The following is a 17,577-nucleotide window of genomic DNA, read 5'->3' on the forward strand; positions in this document are numbered from 1 at the left end:
TGAAGTACGAATGCTTCACTTACTGAATAGAGAGATGTGGAGAACAATTCAGACAGAGAACCAGTGAGACGTGGAGACAGGATCTTTAGAGTTGGGAAGTGCTGGTGCCTGGAGGCCAACAAGTCTCCGTTGAAAGTGTTCCAGCGCCGTGCGGAGAGACAAGTTGTGACTTGGGATGAGAGTCCTCCACATCCTTTCCTGATGAGATAACACAGAACCCTTTTGTCAAATACCTTCTCACCCCGTCCCTCCTCTCGCTGACGCAACGCATCTACATGATTGTTAAGGGAAGCGAGGAAGTAATGAGGAATGCAACAACAACAAAATGCAGGACCACGGTCGTCTCCTGTTAGATAGGAGGAGTGGGAGGTCTGTCTCCACTGTGGTGCTATCACCATCTTGTCTCATTTGTGATCAGCTGCTTCAAAGGAGGAAGGAAGTATTCGACCGCTGAATTGACCTTAGAACTGCTTCCTCTGGGTCGGAGAAAAGGCTTTGTGCCTTGCCAGATCTGTTAGTGATAGGATACCTATCCTATCTGGCAATACTGTCATACTCTTACTGTACAGGATCCAGTTCGGCCCATCGGTCACCTTATCCAATGTGAGAGGCACCTAAATCATCTCAGTATCTCTGGTGCACATGCAAACTGCTTTAGCATACGGTAACTGTACTAGTACTACTAGCATTATGATTATTCAAAGTATGAGAAAGACCTTTCAGTAATCCAAAGTTAATATTGTTTTTATTCTGTCGCTTGTCGATTTTTAACTTTTGAAAACAAAAGCTTCATTATTCATTATAAAGATTTTAAGGGTTAATTGCTATGCTGACAACAGAAATCTGGACATTAAGGTCATTAAGTCCATCACAGTTGCTTGACAACTGGCTGTAGCCTAAAAACTCAATGTTGTTGTTGAATTCATAAAATGTGACGACTTCCCTAATATAAAAGCAATTAATTAAACCCAAATGATTCAAACAATCCCTGAGTAACCTCCCCGTTTGCAGCAAGGTGACGGAGATGGAGGAGGAGACCAGTGCTTTGGTCCTTGCTGCTCACCAAATATGACATAAACATGGCTGCTACTCTGCTCTAAAAGTGCTCAAATTCTCGCTGGAACGGAGATCTCCAGGTAGTGCAAAAGCATTCGATTTGTCCCCCACCAAAGGGGGAACTAATGGGTTGGTCTCCATCCGTTAGTTAGTCACACTGTAATGTTGACTTTGTGCCGCTAGGGGGGCGGCATTGACAATGGATGGGCGTGATATATACAATGTGGAGCACACCCAAAAAAGAGTTGTGAGGCGCAGACTATAGCGAAACATCAAAATAAAGAAACTCAAAATATATCCTCTGCTGTGTTTTAACGATGAAGACATTCTGCAGAAACGCATTGGATTGAATGAATGGGACTGACCCAAGGGTGGAACTACATCAGTGCGGGGGACAACATGCTTACTATTTGCTTGTTTTGTCTAGTTTTATTGTAATTCTTTGGCAAGTTTAGAAGCATACCGTTAAAATGTATGAATCATCCACACTTAGAGCTGGTAAAAGTTCTAATTTTCACACTTCTAGAATAATGCTAGTTGCATGTTAGCATGCGGACCGAACTCGGCTATCTACCGGATTTGGAGACACAGAGATGAGTTTGGCGCCAATCCTCTGATGATCACAATCACATATCAGGCAAGATTGTGTGGGGGGCCAAACCCCCCAAAAAGTCGGTATCGTTCTTTAAGTCGCCGCCGTCAAACGTCACCAAACAAAGGAATTGAAGGGAGTTCGGAGTCACATTGAGCGTGTCAGAGCTCGGCTGTGTCGGCCTGGCTGTGCGCTGGGCCGGGCTAAACCTATGCAAACCCACCAGGAATTTCATGAATGCTCTCAGTGCCTTGTGTCATAGGGGTGACTAAGCTGCTTTGGCTATATTGGTTGCCTGGACTCAACTGTGAAATCCCCTCATGGGAACCAATGCTATTTTCACCTTCTGTGAGTTGGGATGAGGCGGATTCAAGAGGGTTGTTTTGGTGGCTTTATTCTGGGTTTTTTTAAGATCGTGTCGCGGCACGCACCTGTAGCTACATCGCCGCGCGCGGCGTGTACGGGACGCGCTAATCTTTCGCCAGTCTACATTTCAAAACGCCCTTTTGTCACCGGACGAAAACGAGTCTTCGAGGGGGAAAATAAACGCCGCACGAAACACTTAAACCACCGACAGCAATTATAGCGATTTGATTGTCGTGCCCAGACTTCATGGGCATATTAAACAAAACAAGACGCGAGAGACGAGGAAAGAGCCTTGTCTGACAAAAGCCGAGAAACCGGAGCTGGCAGCCCGGACTACACCCATGTCGGTGTACAGTTGACCCCGGGTTAACCTCGCAGGTAAATCTAATAATCCTCCCCTGTATCACCTCTCACTGCTCATACCGGCCTATGAACACACGGGGATGCCAAGGTCTGGCGACAGTCAATGAAAGACAAGTGTGTGTTTTTCTGCATGTGTGTTTTGCCCTCCATGGAAAAGGAAGTCAAGACAACAGCCCCAGCATGCAGGCGGCTATCAGTGCATCTCCTGCTCCTTTGGATCCGTCTGTCTGTCTTTTTCTCTCTCTCTCGGTCTCTTTCTCACACCGATGCAAATCACAACCACTCATGCAAAAATTGTCCAGCACAGTTCCAGTTCACTTCCTGGACAAGTTGTGCGCAAAATGTCAGCAGGTATTTGAACCTCGGTTACCAGTCTGCCTGCATTCACACACACACACACACACACACACACACACCTTCCTTCGCAGATGAGAGGGAGAGAGACGGAGGTCAGTAGTTCATGGGCGACGCGGCGCGATCGATCGGCCTTTGGAACCGGCGATCGAGGAGGGAGTTCGAAGTTTAAACGCCGATCACACACATGTGCGCACGCGAGGGTTAGACTGGTACAGTGTGTTGGTAAAAAAAATTGGTTGGTAAAATATCTGCCTTTTGTTGAATAGTTCCCCCAAAATGAAAATGACAGGTGAAGTTTGTCCATATAACACACATGCTGCTCCAACTCCATATAAAAACTGCAGAAATATTCACTCGACATTGTTACTTTTGTTTTCGCTGCTCAGCTGTATAGACGGTTTTCACGAAATGGTCATGGCATGAGGGTGAGTAGATGGCATCATTTTCATTTTTGGGGGAACTATTCCTTTAAATATTGGATATCTGGTGCCTCCACGATATGATGGAGATTCCTCCATGATCACAGCTGAATGAAACAACCTGTAAAAGCTTCCATCAAGCTGTTTTCATTATTTTTATTCGTTTAATTGTTGAATAAAGTCTTTTTGTAAATTAATTGTTCTAAATAGTCTAAATAGTCAAATTCGGGTGGAAACATGGAATACTTTGTCTTCTTTTTTTTTTAAGATGTTGAATATCGGCACAGAATATCGGTTATTATGGGATTCAAAGGTCCATATTTTTCGAACCCACACACACACAAAATATTCTCAAAAGCACTCCGAGAATTTGGACCCTTATGGCAAATAAATAGTGTTGCGTGACAAACTGTGCTGTTAGCCTGTTTGATTAGATTACATCGAGACACTTGATCACTGCTAAAGCTCCTTAGCTCCTCCCACACTCACGAAGTCACACAGTTCAGGCCGGGCCATGTTGGAAACACTCTGGTGTCACAACATCACACCAGGCATATCACTATCACAACAACTATTTTTAAACAAATTGTAACTTGGAAGGAAATTTACTTTCAGGTGGTTTAGCCTGATTAGTCTGCATCAGTTGGTCTGTTTTCTAGCTTTAATACAAGGTGTGTGAGAAATGAAAAGGATGGTTTGGATGGATGGTTTGATAGTAAGCTATCCAGTAAAAAAGACAGTTATTTGTGCTTATTGTAAATAGTACTTTAGTAAAGTCCCTGAACTGAAGCAAGGATTTGTGTTGAATAAATCGTTTGAAAATTTCCTTCCAGGAGCATGAAAGTTGTTGCTCCAATGAGGACAGAGGTGCACTTTAATATGTCATTTTAGTGCTAATCCTAAGTCGTTAAAAGTTTAAAGAAGCCGGTTTGGTTGTATTGAAAACTCTCCATCTATAAGTCACATAAGTGAACTAAATATTAATGTATCAAAAGTCAAAACTGATTTTGAGGTATACATATTCTATGTTATATATGTTTCGTTATGAATGACCCATTTAATTGAAAAATTAATAAATAAAGTATACTAAATGTGTATATTCTAAAATACTTGCATCCTCACTGCAAAACGTGTTTTTCGATGTGTGCTCAGTTTTCCTCATCAAAAGATGGATGAAACCCTTTGCTGGAATATAGGTTACATTTAGTTTATTTTTGCCCAAATTTAAATTTCACAATCAACATACAAGTATGACCATCTGCAAATTCTCCATCACCATCAACTCATCACATGTTCATGTCCTGCAGCTTCGGGGAATTCTTATCATATATTGTCCAATCCGTTTAGAGGAGCAAAATAAAACCAAACGTCCTGTCTTGCATTGTATGGAAGAATTTAGAATGAAGATTTTCATTACAACCCAAAACACAAAATGGCATAAATCGAACTGTATAGTTTAAAAAGAAGCTTGAAGCTTGAAGCTTCTGCCGAGTCTTTAATAGCAAGTAATCAAGAAAATGTAATTCTTAATAATTACAAACTTAACAGAAATTGTGTTTGTTCAGCAAAACGTGCAAGAATTGTGACAGATGACTTTGAAGAACGAAATTATTTACATGTTATAAAACTTTTCTGTATTTCGATAATCTAATCGAATTGTTTGCCCCCCCCCCCTCAATGTTCTGTAGTATAGAATATGCATCATTGTAATGTTGTATTGGACAAATCTGTTTAATCATAGCCTTGTAGTGCATTCCAGCTTGAATTATAACAGCAATAGCCTATATAGCAGGATAAAATATAGCTGATCAATAATAATGTAGCCTATAATATAGCAGCCATATCAAGCCGTTTGTTCTCTCAGCTTAATTAATGAGGTACAGTTTAATAAATGTTGCTCCAAGGCTAAAAAGCAATCCATCAAAAAAGCAATATTGTATAGCAAGTGTGAAGTTTGCCTCGTGTGAAGGCCAGAGGCAAGTTTTCATCATATAGCCTACTGTATATATTTTTTATTCCGTTGTCAATTTGATCCAAATTCCACCAACGCAAACTGAAGTGAATCCGTTTGGGCTAAATTGTTGATCTATTTTCTTTGATTTATCTAATTCGTTTTATTTGTCCAACTCCTGTGGCAGGGCCAAGAGTGCAAAATCTCCTACAAAAAATCTGACATTGTTTGTGTCTGTCTGTCTGTCTGTCTGTCTGTCTGTCTGTCTGCCTGCCTGCCTGCCTGTCTGTCTGTCTGTCTGTCTGCCTGCCTGCCTTTCTGTCTGTCTGTGTGCCTGCCTGTCTGTCTGTCTGTCTGCCTGCCTGCCTGTCTGTCTGCCTGCCTGCCTGTCTGTCTGTCTGTCTGTCTGTCTGTCTGTCTGTCTGTCTGTCTGTCTGTGTGCCTGTCGTGTGTCAACACGGGTAAGATATAAGAGGAAATCTGTCTTTCTTTTAGCATCATTTTGCCAGGCGAACCAGCTGAAAACCGCTTCAATTGCCTGCATGGTTTCTTCTGTCTCCGTGCTGTTTGAAGGTGAGCAGGTGTCTCATGAGCCCCTCTGGATCTCTCCAACTCCTTTAAGCAATGATTGTTTGCAAATGTTTGTTTGATGCAAATCCGACAAATCCGCCGCTGTTTGTGGACACTCGCCGCGCCTTTTGCGCGTCTTGGCGCAAACATGTTTAATGTCCTGCTTGGCAAAGATATTTATTCAGCTGCTGCGGGGCTGCGCGTTCATTTACATAGAGAGAAAACACGCTGTTGGCTGCATGGCCGCACAGTGCGCACACACCAGCTCAGCCACTCCACACAAAGGTACATTAAGCCTGAATGATTATAAAGGCCTGTATCGATAAGGCTGATGACTGAATCGGGCTGGTGTGTGGGTTATTATCGATATGATCAGTGGATCCCATCGGGGGTCCGAGGACTCCATGGGGGGCCAAAGGAGGTTCCAATGGACAATATTAACGAATGATTTAATTTTACACAATATTAGAGAATAAGAATGACTAATGATATTGTTATTTATATAACAATTCTGGGACAAATGGGTCTGTGGCGTAATAATGTCTATCATTGTGATATATTGATGCGAGAGGTCCTCCACGGCCCACTAGATGAAGCTCTGACTGAGGCCAGTGGTTGAGAAACACTAGAAGACTGTTGGCTAAAGCGAAAAGGCGAGGAGGCAGCCTAAATTTGTTTCGTTTTAATTTTTCACAAGGACGGTTCATTTACATGAGGTAAAATCAGGTTTGGGATCAGTGTTTGCTGTCAGCGCGGCCTTCACTGCTCAAACAAGCTCGTCCAAAACAACCTTGCCACAGAGCACTGACGCGTTTTCCACCCATAATGCGTTTATGCCCGGGAGCTGCTTTCCCCGACCACCCCCCACTCTCTCTCACACACACTTTACATGTGACCCCCTAACCTGGCCCCACCTACGTAATTACCGCATCAGAGGCGGTGAAATTCCTTCAGGTTATTTTGGAGAAACCAACTCAGGGCTGCGCGGTAGTAATTATCACGCCATTACAGAGCTGCATTCAATGACGCCTCGATCAAATGTCTAACGGCTCGATATTTAGCAGCTTTTTAACGCTGCAGTCAAAAGACATGATGCCATATCCTAAAGCAAGGAGAGATGTTAGTGTTTCAATTTGACAGAGAGAGGATTAAAAAATGGTTGCTCTCTAAAATGGAAATGTAGGTTATAGCCTACATCCGTTACCGGCTTGTATTAATTATGAACTAATTTGCATTTACCCCGTTATAAATAGTTTAATTAGAAAAATATCAACAAGATTTTGAAACAAAAGTGTTAAAAAAAACGTAATTTGCTTGTGTGCGCATATGCAGCATCTAAAAAGCTATCTTGACTCCCTGCCTTGTGGGAATCAAAGCTGTTGTTTTTTATTACAGACAGAATCCACTGTGAAAAATAAATGAGTTAACGGATCTTTATTGGATGAACATGTATGTAAGGGTGGTCGCCTTTAGATACATTCAACACCTCACTGTCATTTTGGAAACTAGAGAAATCCACATTCCCTCAAAAAAGTGATTTGATTCCAATAATCAAGCCAAGTGCTGTTGTTCCAATATGTCCAATATCACGACTGACAATGCCCAAGATAGGAGGTCTGGCTTTAAAATGGATAGGCTATTACTTTCAAATCATATCTGGTAGCCTCAAACAAAAATGTAACCTGAACCAATTAATGTCCAGTGTATTTTTGCATCTATTTCAGATTGAGTTTTTCCCAAGACATTTCAAATTGCCAAAAGTATTTTTCATTTCATTTTTTGAGTAAAACAATGCATATAAAAACTGAGCTTTATGGCCAATTAGTTCTCTTTGGAATATTTGAAAAGATTTACATACAGGTTTGTTGTGTCCCCCCCCCCCCTACCCGCCCCCCCAAAGTGGTAATAAACAATTTCAAATTCTGAAACACCAACTAAACATGGTCATTGTAACTGACCCAAATACATATTTACATACTTCAGCTCCTTGACGTAGCTGACTAAAAATCTCTGTCATCCTAAAATAACAAATTTCAGAAATAAAAACTATACAGGGTTTGATTGGGTGGGGTGGGGTAGAGGTAAAGAGGCCACTGCAGGCAGTTCCTGTAGGTGCAGAGGGAAATATTCCTCCCATCCAGAGAGCTGGTGCATGTCGAAGGAGTTTGGTTGAAACATTATGGAAAAATAGTCTAGTCTTCTTTAGCTCATCCAGGAAGGGGGGGGGGGGGCAGCCATCTTTCAAAACCATTCTTTAATGTTTCATGTTCTCTCTTCATGAGACTTGAGGGACTGTTTCACTTTTCTTTTAATTTTCTCTCTTTTTTTTGGAAGATGTGAGGTGGGTAAAAGAAAAAAAAAGTCCAATTGCTGATCGCTCCTGCTGCCATCTTGTCACTTTTATGGTTCATAAACTTCTTTTTTTGTCTTTAAAAACAAGCAAATACACACTAATGTGGAAAAATGGGCAGCAGAGAAGCAAGAAGAAAAACAAAAATGGCCTGATCACAACACTTGGAACCTCCAGGAGGCCTGGTCTTTGTAGTCCAAGCAGTCCGTGGTGTTAAAGTTGAGCTTCCAAGAGGAGGCTGCAGTCTGCTCTTTGTAATCCAGGCAGTCGGAGGAGTTGAAGGGCAGCCCGGAGCCTCCGTAGGCCTGGTGCGGGTGGTGGTGGTGGTGGTGGTGGCCGGAGGACTGGCTGATGTGGTGGTGCGGGTGGCCCGACATGGACGACGCCGTCATGGGGCTGAGCTGGTGCGGGTGGTGGTGCGAGTGCATGGGGGCCAGGTAGGAGCCGCAGTCCACCCCGCTGAAGTAGGACCCGGAGGGGGCGGGGTAGCCCTGGCTGTAGCCCGCGCTCTGGTTGTAGGACATGGGGTAGGAGGCTGCGGCGGCGGCTGCGGCGGCCGAGCCGGACACGGAGCGCTGCATGCAGGAGGCGTTGGAGGAGGGTCCGGGCTCGGGCAGCGGGGCGGCCGGGGCCGGTGCCGGGGCGTTGCCCGGTGAGATGGCCGGGCTCCAGATGGAGGACACGGTGCTGATGGAGGTAGAGGTGCTGCTGAGCTGGGCGGCGGCACCGGGCCCGGCGTGGGCCGCCGCCCCAGAGGACGAGGAGGAGGACGAGCCGGTGCTGGAGACGGCCGGGGGCGTAAACTGCCCGCTGCTCTCCGACCCTGTGCTCTCCCGGGCCGGGGAGGACTTCTTCTTGGCGGGCCGGGCTTTGGCGCTGCTGCCGCTCTGCTGCTGCTGCCGGCACTTGGCCCTCCGGTTCTTGAACCACACCTAGGTAAGGAAATATAGATACACTTGATTATTGCGATATTATACAGTCGAGTACCGCAATATTATGTTTTGCGATACTGTATCGATTCTCAAAAACAAAATGTATTTTGTATTCATACATTCAAGATAGTCACATTAAGTAATTCGATTAGAAACAAGGAATTTGACTTCGTGTGCGTATGCAGCACAGAGCGTCACATCAACAGTAGAGACGAAGCAAATATAAATACCTGCAAATATTCGTGGCAATGGTTAATTTTGTGTTGTGTTTAAACCCCCGGCCGCTAGATAGCAGTGTTGCATCTTCAGCCATTGACTCTTTCCCTCGGATCAGATGTTATGCATATGATGGTGTGTTCTTTATTATACCATGACCGTTTCCCTAAAATTGGATTTGAAAGAAATCACAACACATCTCGTTCGTTTACGGTATTGCGATATATTGAATGGTACCCCTGTATCGTAACACGTATCGTATCGCCAGATTCTTGCCAATACACCCCCTCCCTAACCTACAAACCGAGAAAACCGGTCAGGAGTTTGCAACCATGCACGCAAACCTCAGTGATTTGTAAAAAGGGGACTGGCAGGGCATGGCATGGCAGGGCATGTCGGTACATTATTGAGGAAAATTGGGGGTTATTAACATCGAGGTTCAGTTCCACCCAGGCCCCTTGGCTCGGACCGGCCAGGGCTCCAATTTCACACCTGGTACACGGCTATAAGATAACAGGCTATTGGGTTTCGCCGCACAGTAGGGTAACTCTAGAGCAGCGAGAGGGTCGGATCATGTAGAGCGTTTTGTTTTGCACACACATTCTGAGAATAACTCGAATTGTGAGAGGCTCGCCTTTGGTTTTCCCCTAATGCCTCTGAAGAGTAGCATTTGTTTTCCGACATCGCCGTACGCCGACGACTTGTTTGCGTCGTGTTCGCTGATAGTTCTGCCTCTTCCCTGCTCACATATTCCAGATCATATTACACAGAGTTCAGTTATAGGCCTACAATAGTAATGAATTCATCAACTGATTCAGACGATTTTTTTTTCAATAGACATGATAGGCCTAACACCCCTATGTATGTGTTAGTTTACATTAATATTTCAAACTTTTCAAGTGTACTGGCCTATTTAGGTTGACTGACTAAGCCAATGCCAGTTTACTACTGACGTCACCTATCCCGAAAACAGAGTGAGATCCTATAAATACCCACGACACTTGAATGCGTCATTCCCATCCTGCGGCAAAAGCCCTTGTCACGCAACCCGGGATATTCACGCCAAAGCGTGTAATACACCTGCCGCTCCAGCGTGTCAGTGTCACGTTTTAGTAATAGCCCAGTAAATAGCCTAGTAGTGTAACGAATTAAGCTACCATTTCAGTTTCAGTCATTACTAATTAACAATGCATTGATACTTTCGTTAAAAGGACTGCTCACCCTAAAATCCAAAATATGTTTCCTCTCACCTGTAGTGCTATATTTATCCAGATCAGTTTGTGTTAGTTGCATATCAGCCCTATAGAGCTTTTTGCCTTCTATTGAATACAATGGAATTGGACTGCACTCAGCTTGTGGTGCTCAAAGCACCGAACGTCACCCGCTAGCTGCTAGCTAACTGCACTTTCATGCAGGAACTAGCAATCAGCTAGTGGGTCTATCGGTTAAAAGAAAAATAGTTCCTATATAAACTGCTCACCACGTGGTCTGTGAATTACCTTGAGTAACCGGGTCATGATTTCTGGAAAGAGACATTGCTTTTGAGTTTTTTCTAATGCATTTTTGTGTGTGTTTTGAGCACCACAAGCCGAGTGCCATCCAGTTCCATTGTATTCAAGAGAAGGCAGACATCTACAGCCATATCTCCAAAACCCTGTCAATTAACAAAGCAATCTAGATACATAAATACCACTACAGGTAAGAGGGAAATATGTAGACCTATTTTGGATTTTAGGGTGAGCTGTCCCTTTAAAGTGATAGTTCTGATTTTTGGAATGCTAGCCCTATTTGTTACTTACCAATGATGATGTTGATTGGGAGATTCCTTTCTTAGCACAGTCCATGCTGTTCCTCATACTAGCTCCAGATAGTCAGCCACAAACCAATACAAGCTGACTGAAACTGCAAGGCTTACTGAAAAGTACTGTGTGTGTGTGTGTGTGTGTGTGTGTGTGTGTGTGTGTGTGTGTGTGTGTGTGTGTGTGTGTGTGTGTGTGTGTGTGTGTGTGTGTGTGTGTGTGTGTGTGTGTGTGTGTGTACTATGGAATAAATTTCAGTGAGCCTCAGTCAGCTTGCACAGACAGGAGCGTGACCCAGTAACCTTGTATTGGTTTGTGGCTAACGATTTGGCGCTATGAGGAACAGGATTGTGCTGAGAAAGGAACAATCAACATCATCAAGTAGCAAATGGGGCTAGGATTCCAAAAAGCAGAACTATCCCTTTAACATCCTTATCCATATAACTTTAGACTCACTTAGGCAAACTAGCAAATAGAGTGCCAAATTCATGCCCTCTTCCAGTTTCAGCATAGGCACCAAGGGATTTCTTCCGCCATTAATTTTTCCACGTTTTGTAAAATACATAATATGAAAATAGTTTTACTTGGTCAAACCAAGCGATTCAGCTATAGGCCTAGTGTAGACTCAGGACAGGCCATAAAATGTAACTGGGACTTGGACCAAAACCTAAAAAAGAAAACCGATTAAAATTCTTATTTATTTATTTATTTATTTATTTATTTATTTATTTATTTATTTATTTATTTATTTATTTATTTTCTGTCTGACAAGCGGAGCCTAATTAATCACATTAAGCAGATAAGTGCAGGGAGTGTTCCATTGTGAGTGGAGGGCAGGTGTACCTGGACTCTGGATTCGGGCAGGTTGATCTTCAGTGCCACCTCCTCACGCATGAAGATGTCGGGATAGCGGGTTTTGCCGAACAGCGACTCCAGGATGTCCAGCTGCGAGCGCGTGAACGTCGTCCGCTCCCGACGCTGCTTCCGGGGCGTCGCTGCAAACAAGAAGAAGAAGAAAGTCACGTTAGTCAATAGGCTATAATATTTTGTTCTTTTGTTTTGTTTTTGTTTTTGTTTTATTTATTTATTTATTTATTTCTGCTGAGTTTTTGTGTTTAAGTGCATTGCACAAAACGTTTTATATTATTAATATAGGCTATAAAAACAGAAGGCCTAATATAGCCTAAATCACATCGGTTCTTAAATCGTTAGATCAGACTTGTCAATGCCCATATAGCCTATATATCGTTCTTTTCCCTTGCTTAATCCAATGTAATCCCACTTTAACTGCTGAAACGACCTCAGACCAATTATTTTCTTTTTTTTTAAAGAGCATTGTCAACTAAATTGTTATTTTAGTAGATTATCTCAATTCAAATAAAATCAGTTTACACACCTAAAATGCAAGTTGTTGTTGTATTTTAATTTATGTAGCCTATATCAGTGTTTCTTGACGTGGGGTCCTGGAACCACCAGGGGTCCCAAGGGGTCCCCACTCCCCATGCAAATTGATCAATTGCTAAACTTTACCACTATTTCGTAACATGATTAGGCTATATAGAATAATTACTTTTTTATATTATCACTCTTTATCTCTACAGAGAAATGGAAAAACATCTTAGATTGGGGTCAGAGTCAAATGGGGGTCCTGCTCTAATGTGTAGAAATTAGGGGTCCTTGAGGTTGAGAATCACTAGAAGCTCAGCAGTAACAAACTGTTGACGTTAAGTGTTGATTGGGAGGGGAATTCTGCTATTTACTGAAAATATAATCGATTTTATTATCGGTCGTTCTGTCCACATTGTTACTCCCAACTATACTGGCAAACTGCCTCTCTTCCGGTAATGCATTCATCCGGAGGCCTGCCTATCCCCACACACACACACCTCCGAGGAGGGATGGATTTGGGTAACTTTTTTCCACGTGTAAACGCATCCCCACGAGAGGCTATAGCCTACACCCATTTTGTACCAGTATAAGCAGTGACGTGGTGACAAAAAAAATTAATTGGCCGATATATTTTCAGAAAATAATTGTGTGTGTGTGTGTGTGTGTGTGTGTGTGTGTGTGTGTGTGTGTGTGTGTGTGTGTGTGTGTGTGTGTGTGTGTGTGTGTGTGTGTGTGTGTGTGTGTGTGTGTGTGTGTGTGTGTGTGTGTGTGTGTGTGTGTGTGTGTGTGTGTGTGTGTCAGCCTACATGGGTAGCCCACAGAGGGGTGTAGTAGGTCCATGGCCGCGCCGCTGAGCCCTAGGCCGTTCATGCCGTAGGGGGGCTGTTTGAGGTAGGACATCATGCTACAGGCAGCGGTCACCGCTGGCCCCAGGTCAGCCCACTGGTTCCCCGGCTTCCCCCGATGCTGCTGCAGCTTGACGGGAGAGAGGGCCGGTGTAAGTCACTGCTGGGGAGAAAAATAAATAAACAAAAATTATGCTATTAATATATGCTCAACAAATTAGATCAAATTACGGATTTAAATCCAAAACACTAAGTTTGGGGGAAACGTCTTCAATTAATCAAGGGAATATAGGCTACTGCAGAAATGACATAACGAGCCTGTTTAGCCCTATAAATGTCTTCAGATGACTCCGATAACTTCAACACTAACACTGACACTGCAGTCAGTGGGAGTCGGGAGAGGTTTTCCCCCTTCTCCCGTCACACGATGGACATTTTATTTTGGAAAGAAAAACTTTCATAGGCCATTTTCCCCATATCACAACTGAAACAATGGGGGGGGGGGCACAATTTAAGATCGGTGGGTTAATTTTGTTTCAAAGAAAAACGACAAATTTATTTCCACAGCAAAACTAAACTTATACTTAATAATTTTAGTGACACTAAAATAAATAAGCCTGTGGCATATAAGATAATGCCGATATATAAAAACAGAACACAGTCCCTGTATAAATGCCTGAATATGACGGTGATTTAGGTTGGGGATGAGAGCGACCGCTCTGGGATCGACCTGTCGTGTTTACGGCTAAAACCCAAACAGGCTCTGGAAGTTGGACATCAAACAGTCTTTGGCGTTTTGTTTTTACTCAGACGGTTTTTTCCCTCGAGCTGCAGGAAAGCACAGAACAGAGAACTAAACTAACTAAACGGAGGTGACCTTTCATTTGCAGGACAGTGTACCCCTTTTAGGTTGACAATCCATGCAGTCGAAATGCATAAATCATATAGGATCAGATTGATGCAAGTTATTCTGACTGTAATGATTGTGAATGATCTATTCGGATTTTTGTGTGTGTTTGCGTTTGACATAGCATGGGGAATAGCCCAATTGTTGTTTTTAATTCCAGTTCCCCTGTGGAATATTTTCTGCTACTGATCACACACACACTCGCACTGGATTTTCCATATGCGTTGACATATCACAAGTGTTACAAACGGACGGAACTTTACTCAATTAGAAATAGTTTGATCAAAATGCACATATTTGATTCTTTATTAATGATTTAAATAAAAGTATCTTCTGGCCCTCCATTATGTAACTCAGTTTTAAAGGTCTGAATGCATGTTCAATAATCAATGAAAATTTAACAAATCCTTACTTCTTCCCCTATTAAACCCGTAACATTATTAATAAAGATGACAAACAAGCACTATTAATAAACATGGCAAACAGGAACTATAGTGCCCCTTATCATGTTTATTATAATGTTATACGGGGTTCAAATGAGAATTGTGCGCGCAACTGAGAGAAATACAATTAAAATAAAGATCCAATGATCGTCATTCTTTGGCGTTTGGATCAATATTGTTTTGCCACAATATGTGCATGTTTGTTCACGCTGGAAAATGAAAGTGGATACGTCATGAATGAAACACGTTATGTCAGTGTTGGTGTGTGGGCGCAGAAGACCTGCTGTCTGCCTGCAGGGACAAATGTTACAAAATAAACTTCATGGATTTGATTTCACACTATAGCCTGCTGTAAATCTCTGTCCCGGCTGACTCAAGTCTGTGTATATAGGCTAACATTTTGTCGTGCTGAAATAACTGAAGGCCGGATTGGAAAAACAATCCACATTAATTAATTTAGTCCGACTGAAAATAAATCTGAGTCTTCGTAAAGCCAGGAGAGTTAACGTCACCTGTTTCCACACAAATCGATTCAATTCAAGGATTTTCCTAAATCAATATTATCTTGATATCCTACTGGTGGATCTTCTTTATTGCAGGTGTTGACACTGCAGCAAAACAGACGAGATATCTCACCTGGTTGGCAGATTTCTTTTTACACGTTTTAAGGAAAACAATGAATAGCCGATTACATGATTAATAAGTTTGTATAAATGCCATTTCTCTCCATGGCAGAAAAGACAATATAATAAAGACTAAATTTGTTTTATATTTTACACATCTGGTGCACGCTCATTACATGAAGCCATTTGAGGCCAAACAAATAAATAAACGCATGTCTCCTGTGGCTGCTATATCTGGAACTCCAAAATAAAATAAAATTTAAGCTTATATTAATCCAATGAATTAATGATTGTGAAGACAATCTGCTGAAAACTGCATTTACTACAGGAAAAAAAGTTTGTGTTAAGCGTGGTTTGAAAGTTTGAAAAGTCAATACTTTTTTTATATTTGTTTTAAGTAGGCTATAGGGGGGGACACATTGACTATTATATAAATAGCCTAGTTTTACTGGTCAGTTAAGAATTACCAAAACAAAAACCCCAAGTTACAACATGCAAATTAACTTGGTGAATCAAAAGTGGAGATTCTTCTGACCTCTCGCTGCGTAAAAGCAACGCAAACAGAGCTACCTTGGGGCTTTTATGTGTATTCCAGCGGCTTTCAAACTGCACTAACAGCCCTGCAAGGCCGATGTGGAAAAGACGAGATCTCGGTGCAAATGAACTCAATTAGAATTTAGATTAGACCTCCGGGGAGAGAGCGTTTCAGAAGGGCTCTTATCAGCAAAATAAATTAACAAAAACCAAAACACGCCTCTCCAATTATCTACTAAGTGGCTGAAACGTTTTAATTGCCCCAATTGCACTCACACAAAAAATCGCTCTAATGAATTGGAATAGAAATATGAAAATTATCTACATTGGAGGAGGACGTTGACTCAATTTATCCAATTCAAGTCGAATACGTCCTCACAACTGTGCCCATTAATTGATATTCCCAATATTTCAAGCAGCGTGCGTAAATTGAAATCACACACATCGCACATCGAAAAAGATTTTTGAAATACGAGTTGACGTCTGCAACGTGACTTCCCCATGCATCGCTTAACACTTTAACCGGTTTTGTTAATTATGCATATTTTTGCTGCGAGTAGAACGCGCGCAGAAACAGGAGAATTTACATGAATTTGTGGAGAAAATAACAGAGAAAGCAGTCTCACCTTGGTCCTCGCCTTCCCCTAGCCTATTTCCCCGAGCTGTGGGAGACAAGTGAGGACAGCAGCAGCGAAATTATCCAGAGGAGGAAGTCTGCAGGGCACCGAACTCAAGCAGGCAACTCGCTCAAAAACAAATAGTCAGAAACAAACCGAGCTGCAGCATTACGAACACAGACGAGACAGCAACCAAGTTACAGCCACACAGACCGAGCGTCAAGGCGTCCTCACGCGTTCCGTTTCCGGGATGTTTTTACAGCCAAATAAATCAGACTCGTGTGCTTTGTGCGGGGCTTGCCGCCTGTCTGTCAGACGCGTTAAGGTGATTTCTAATGGAGACGGATGGAGATAGATCACCTTCTCTCCGCCCTGCGCCTCTATGAGCGGAGGACACCTGCGGATCTGCCTCCGCCAGCCAATCAGCGCGCGTCTTGCCAATGACGGACGGTGCGAGGAGCCAATGGGGGCGCAGAAGCAGCTGAAGCCTCTCCCCACTCCCCCAACACCCCCCTCCCCCTCCCGGCCCCGAGAGCAGCACAGAGAGATTTGAAAAAGATGGAAATGTTTCTCAGGCCTGATGCAGGAAAAGTGCTCCAATAGTGTTCAGCAGCACTAACCCTAACCCGAGGAATCAGTCTTCTACTGCAAACACAAGACATTCACGTGGTCATTTAGCAATTTATTATTTTATGTTCGATGCTGGCAGCCAAACGGCATCACTGGACGGATATTTAGGCTTTAGAGCTGTATAAACACTTGACTGAATCTGCGGACTTTTCCCAGAATCTGGCAGCATCTAAAATAACATTATAGCATATTTTCTTCTTCTCAGATAGACTATTATGAGTTTGTCTTGCTTCTACAAAACGCCCCTTATCTGCACACGTCTCGTAGATCTATCATTTGATTTTGTAAATAAATAAATAAATAAATAAATAAATAAATAAATAAATAAATAAATAAATAAATAAATAAACAAACAAACAATACAATATATAATACAAATAATCAGATATTTAATGAATTAAAAGAAATGGGGGGGAGGGGGCAATCAAGCAAAATGGGTTGGTTGAGGTTGGAAATGATTTGGCTGTTAACGGGGTTTAGTTTACGCACGCGGTTAAACAACAGAAAACACTTAATTCTTGGCTGTCCCCGTCTATTATTATTAGGCCTACTATTATCAATGTTATTTCTGCTGCGATATTTCTTGCCAATATTGCACTCAGATATTTGTGAATATCT

At 42.6% G+C, this 17,577-nt stretch overlaps 1 protein-coding gene across 1 annotated transcript; it reads right to left on the reverse strand.

The window, feature by feature from the left end:
* Positions 1–8,179: 8,179 nt before the first annotated feature.
* otx1 (orthodenticle homeobox 1) lies at positions 8,180–16,497 on the reverse strand (the record flags this gene model as incomplete). Its single annotated transcript, XM_083650389.1, has 4 exons — positions 16,339–16,497; positions 13,167–13,368; positions 11,815–11,966; positions 8,180–8,956 (listed from the first exon to the last, which is right to left on the reverse strand). The coding sequence occupies exons 2-4, from the start codon at positions 13,261–13,263 to the stop codon at positions 8,180–8,182; spliced, it is 1,026 nt and encodes a 341-aa protein (XP_083506515.1). The 5' UTR covers positions 13,264–13,368; positions 16,339–16,497.
* Between the last annotated feature and the right edge of the window lie 1,080 nt (positions 16,498–17,577).

This window comes from Poromitra crassiceps, assembly GCF_964638095.1.
Source record: "Poromitra crassiceps genome assembly, chromosome: 14".
Classification (NCBI taxonomy): domain Eukaryota; kingdom Metazoa; phylum Chordata; class Actinopteri; order Beryciformes; family Melamphaidae; genus Poromitra; species Poromitra crassiceps.